Source organism: Centrocercus urophasianus, unplaced genomic scaffold (genome assembly GCF_019232065.1).
Source record: "Centrocercus urophasianus isolate 14NV4802_14NV808 unplaced genomic scaffold, USGS_Curo_1.0 seq_31, whole genome shotgun sequence".
Classification (NCBI taxonomy): Eukaryota; Metazoa; Chordata; class Aves; order Galliformes; family Phasianidae; genus Centrocercus; species Centrocercus urophasianus.
Window position 1 is genome coordinate 6,240,128 of NW_024884878.1, and position 6,000 is coordinate 6,246,127.

The 6,000-nt window shown below is 35.7% G+C and overlaps 1 protein-coding gene across 1 annotated transcript in view; it reads right to left on the reverse strand.

The window, feature by feature from the left end:
- The window catches only part of SHOC1 (shortage in chiasmata 1), a 48,694-nt gene that overhangs the window by 19,449 nt on the left and 23,245 nt on the right, over positions 1-6,000 (reverse strand). The window contains 3 exon segments of the mRNA XM_042829391.1: positions 1,448-1,555; positions 2,976-3,152; positions 5,471-5,596. Of these exon segments, the coding sequence (XP_042685325.1) occupies positions 1,448-1,555; positions 2,976-3,152; positions 5,471-5,596 (411 nt within the window).

Consider the following 6,000-nt stretch of genomic DNA (forward strand, 5'->3'; position numbering starts at 1 on the left):
GAATACTACTATCACTAAGACTGTGTGTAACTGCCATTTATAAAATTGTTATAACTCCTGTAATATCTATCATATGATTCCAGCTAGAGTTGGAACTTTGTTACATTTAATTGGTCTGCACGGTGAACACTAAAGAAGTTCCACTGTTCAAAGCTTTACTTGGTGTGTGTTTTCACTATTCTGTTCCCTATTATTTTAATTACTGCTCAGCTGTTAATGATGTCTTTTATACAAATGGTGAACAATGCCAGAGTTATTAAAAAATGCACACACACAAAAAAATAGATCTAAGACATTTGTGGGATGAATCACCCATCGCTGCACAAGTTCATAACATTAAGTGAGAACTACACAGGGCCTATACAGAACTCAATTTTCTAGTATCACTTTGACATGCGCACTATCCTGAGGCAGGTGTTGCTGGGATAAGTGCTGATCAACCTAACAGAGAGAAACTTCTCTTTTCTCTCCCCCCTATCCTCCCACTTTATCTACAATAACAACAAAAACAACCTTTTTAAGAACTCATATTTTCATTCTGAATTTTTCTCCCCATTTTTTATTGCTAAGAAATGATTAGGCAAATACAAATTAATTATTTTTCCAACAGTTCAGTTTATGGCAGATGTTTTCCATTTTACGTCATCTTTGAAGAAACACTCCCCATGAAGGGATAATTTGGAATAACTGAAGTTTGAAACTTGACACTTTTTTCTCTCCTATAAACATGGAGGGAGTCTGATCTTAGGGCATCCAAAAACCATTAATTAATTTATTCTGGTAGATCTTTCTGAAAAATCACAGTACAATGGCAACTTGAGGAGCATGGCATTGTGACTGTAGGCATAAAATAAGGTTATAATGAATTTTTCAGATCCAAAATCTGATTAGCATAACAACAGAGAAACACAAAATTGTCATTGTGAGTCCAGTGCTAAGATCTGGATGGTAAATTCAAAACCCCAGCCTTACGATACGTTTGTTAGGCAGTACTTAAGATTTTGTTTCAAATAGCCTTACTTTTAAGTACTTCATTTTCAATGGACCTAAGACTATTTAAGTGGAAACTGTTCCATTTCAGAATGTAAATTGTATGCAGCAAAGAACCTGTCACTTTTGCATGTCCAACAGCTTTATCACAGATATTCGAATCAAAACTTGTTGTTTGGAAAGAAATAAGCACATTATGTATGTAGATCCTCATACCCACCTAATAACACAAACAGTAGAATATTATTCAGGAACTGAGCACATGTAGCACCAAAGTACAGTCATTCATATTTAAAAATGTAACAAAACAAGCAAGCAAAGGGATAAGAAAATGACATGGAAACTATGCTGGAGGTTTACTGGTTGTCAGCTTACACAGTTTACAGACATGAAAGACTGTAGAAACACAAAAAACCATGAAGATTCTTGGTGTCATTGTTCACTATCAAAAACAGACCTAGTGCCGTGTCCAAGCCACATGTTAACAGAAGGTCTCGACATGTCACCAGCAGATGCACCAGAGCAGCATGCCTGAACAGGATGATCTCTTTCTCATCTACTTTACCTTTACAAAGAGAAGACATAGGTGTTGTCCGTACAACATTTCAGAAATTACACAATAAATATGCAAGAAGTTTAAAAGAACTCAACATCTTAGAATTTTCCTTAAATCAGTTAAATAAGTATAATCTTGAACTGACTGTTCAAGAAGGAAAAGGCTTTGACATAGCCTAACTTTCTCATGTTATCTCATCCACAGCAAGCACCACATGAGGAAGCATTTCTGAAATCCGTGTAGGCATGGACGGTGTTTGCTGGAGAATGGGTTAACAGCTCCTAAAGTCTGACATTAAATTCACACTGCCTTATTGGTTTTAGTAAGACAATTTTCAAACAGACACAGAAACCTAAAAATTTCCTATCTTTTCATCCTTTGTACTATTGCCTCATCTGACTAGTCAACAGCACACTTTCGTATACTCAGGAATGTTTTCCTTTCTGCAATTCACTGACATGGATATAGATTTCATTTTCTCCCTCATATATTGGTGAAGCTGATTGCTTTTCCTTTTGAGGTTCCATCAAGTTAAGAGAACTCTGCTGATTATACTTTAATATGGCAATCCTAAAAATCACAGGCTGTCATCTTGCAGTGACCACTAAAATAATTTTTATCTTCTTGCCTCATTTGCAATTTCATTGTCATTGCTTTTATTCTGAGAAAGATACATTAAGCCCAGAAAGCAATAAAATTTGAACAGTTGAAGGTTTTCACAGAGCTTGTGACATAGTATGCAGACTATACAGGCAGTAGACTGCTTGCTGTATTATTCTACAGTTATTAGCAGTAAAATTACAAAAAAAAAAAAAAAAAAAAGCAAAATATTCAAAAGCTTTCTATATCTTCCTCAGCCCGTATTTTTCAGTGAAGTGCGCTGTCCCTCTCATATCTGTAGCATAAAGATCTTCTTTGGTTGTCACAAATTTTTCTGTTTTTTTTTTCTTTTTTCTAGTTCTACAGAGTTTGCACATACCAGAAATGAAGTGAGAAAGAAAGGAAATCAGTAAGATTTTTTTTTCCTTCTGATTTCTAAAGTAGGCTTAGCGTTATTCATTTATTTTCCCTGTAGTCATGTAGATGTGAAAAAAAAGCTACTAAACTACCAAAAGAAACAACAAAAACATATAGACAGCTTTTCACATTAAAATATCTAAAATGAGAAAAAAAACAGTTTGATATAGAAGCAACATTCTTTAATCATATCTAAAATATTTTAAAATGAAATTCAGTTACAATACTTCTTGTGTTACAATTTTAAGTTAATAAATATAGGACTAGAAAAGTAGGAAATGTTATTTTAGAAATAAAACTACACAAGACAAACTGCTGAAACTCTGTTACTTAACAGAGACATTGAGCTGTGTGTGACCAAGTAAACCTATGTTATTACTGCAGATAGAACACAGACTTTTTAAAAACCTACCTTCTTTAAAACGATCACATATCACCTTCTCCTGTTGTCTTAGGAAAAATCTTGTGTGATCAAACTTAACGCTGTCAAAGCTCCAACTTACAGAAGCAAGTACACCCAGATGAGTCAAATCTTTTAAAGCAGAAGTAGCTGCTCCCTTCAGCAGACAATATGACTGGCACTGGCTTTCTGAATAAAAGAAAACACAATGGTAAAGTTTGGCTTCATGTACCAGACTACAATATACAGAACACCTAGAAACACAAACAAAGCTGCAACATTAACAGAAAAACAAGTGTTCACTAAAGAGCCTGCTGGATCATAGAATTAAGCTACTCCTCACAACAGGCAACTGCGTTATTTCATCCATCTCATAAGGTGACCAAAATACATGATAGATAGTTAGGATTTCATGACTCCTACTAAGATTGAACTATTACTCCATTGTCTAATTATTTTCTTCTACTCTGTACTCTTAAGTTTAGACTTAGCTGATTTAATTTCATTTGTTATGATAACTTCAATTTAAACAGCACTTCTCCTTCCCTGGCATTCAACTTCTGACGTCTTTGCCTAGAGAAGCCAAGGAAACCAATCTCTTACTTATTCTTTAATACCCATTATTTTAATATGTTCGTTGTAATTGACTGAGTTGATCTTTTTAAGAAGATGAGAACTCACTGAGTGCTCTCTTCCAAGAATTTACTATTACTTTTCAAAGTATTTTCAGCTGACCTATACAAATCATGTAATTCAGCTAGCTGATGACTGAGCTTTATTTGATCAGAGCATTACTTCTTAACAATTAAGTACTCATTAAACACACTAAAAAAAAATTACTATCAAGTCCAATTTTTCATTCTGTGTGAAAATACGCCAGATGCTACAGAATTTGGATGCTCATTGTATAATTTAGTACAGATATTCCTGCACTGATGTATCATTTTATTCTTAAAGTATAATTCTAGTCATCTATCTTCACTGTTTCACTGTTAAAAAAAAAATAGAAAAAGAAAAAAAAGTGTAAGTGAATCTTTCTAACATCTATTTTGGCTATAGTTTGTTTTTGAGAATGATTCCTTTCCATTACATGCAAGGCCATCACAGAATGGATTGGGTTGGAAGGACTTATAACCCATCCAGTTCCAACTCCATGCTATGAGCATGGCTGCCACTCACCAGATCAGGCTGCCCATGGCCCCACTCAACCTGGCTTTGAATGCCTCCAGGCATGGGACATCCACAGCTTCATTACCCTCTGAGTAAGGAATTTCCTTTAAATATTAAATCTAAATCAAAACCTTTTCAGTTTAGAACTCCTGTCCCTTGTTCTGTCACTGCATATGTTTGCAAATGTCTTTCTTATCAGCACCTTTTAAATACTGGAAGGCCGTAATGAGGTCTTCTCTGAGCCTTCTCTTCTCCAGACAGAAGATCTCAGCACTCTCAGTCTTTCTTCATAGGAGAGAGTCTTCAGGTCTCTGCTCATTTTGTGGTCCCCTTCCAAATTTGCTCTTACAGGTCCATGTCCTTCTTGCCCTGGGGGCTTCAGAGCTAGATGCAGTACTGTAGGTAGGGCTTCACAAGAGCAGAGGAGGACATTTACCTCCCTCAATCTGCTGGTCACGCTTCTTTTGACACAGCCTGGTGTAGTACAGTGTTTCTGGACTGCATATGCACACTACCAGCTCATGTCCAATTTTTCATCCATCAGTACCCAGAAAACCCTCTTTGCAGGGCTGATCTCAAGCCTTTAATCCCTGAATTTGTGACATTATTTAGGATTGCCTCAATTCAGGTGCAGCATCCTGCACTTGGGTTTTCTGAAGCACAATGAAACACTCTCCATTTCAAGGACTGTAATGGAGTTGGACATGCTTTGAATGTGTTTGAGGCTGTAAAATATCCTGGATAAATATCTTTTTAATATTTATCTACCAGGAATGGCTCCTATCTACAACTCCTACTGTATGGTAGAACTGTAGTTCTCAGTGCATGTTCTCTGATGTAATGCCTTAAAAAAATACAGCATCAGGAGTTCACTGAGTAAGGCTCAGTCATGTACTAGATAAACACAAGGCAACCTGCTCTTGTGTGGATGTAGCACGGTTACTTTGTTGAACTGTATTTTATTAAAGACGTTTTCACTGCTAATCCATCCTGCCTCCCATCCTCTCATTTACTCTACGGAAAAATTCACATTTGTAATATGAGAATACTGATTAATCTGAAGAGACTTCATTTCAGCTGATGGGTCAGACATAACTAAAAACCTGCATTTTTTGGTTTGCATGGGATCCGTCTTCGTCTTAAGTCATAATCACATAGCCTGCACTCACACCAATGTACACAAATGCCCATCTCTTTTGAATGTCATCAATCACAAGGATGATAGTAAGTTTAATCATCTCCATATTTATCTAACTGAATTTTTCTAATACAAAATGACAATATGCTGCAATGCTATGCATCTGTAGTGTTATAAAGTACATAAAAAATTAGTATACCTGATGCTTGAATTTTGACTATGACACTGCTGTCATTCTCTTGCTCTTTTTTCTCTGTTCTTGCAGGCTCACAAACAGAACTGTCTTCTTTGTGATCAGATAAATGTAGTTCTTCAGGCTGTAGCACTGAGTCATTGAATTAGGGATAAAAATTTTGATACAAACATAACAAAATCCTCTCAATGTTTCATAAAATTGTTCTGTAAATAACTTTACATGCAAAAAAGCTTTTCAAATTAAATAGCTTGTATGACATACACAATATTTTCTTTTCACAAACATCTCATTTACTACTGAAAAAAGCGTTGAGACAGACCAAGATGTGGCAGTGTCAGGCTGCACTTCCCTGGAAGTGAGGTGCTAACAAGTTCTCAGTCATTGTGAGTGGAGAAGCTTGATAATGAGCAAGTATGAGTAGAAAGGATTAGATAATATAAGCAACCCAGAAAGAACATGGAAACAGCAAAGGGCAGAAGAAAAATTTCTTTTTTGAACAATCACTTACATAAGATAACAATTTCTTCCTATCT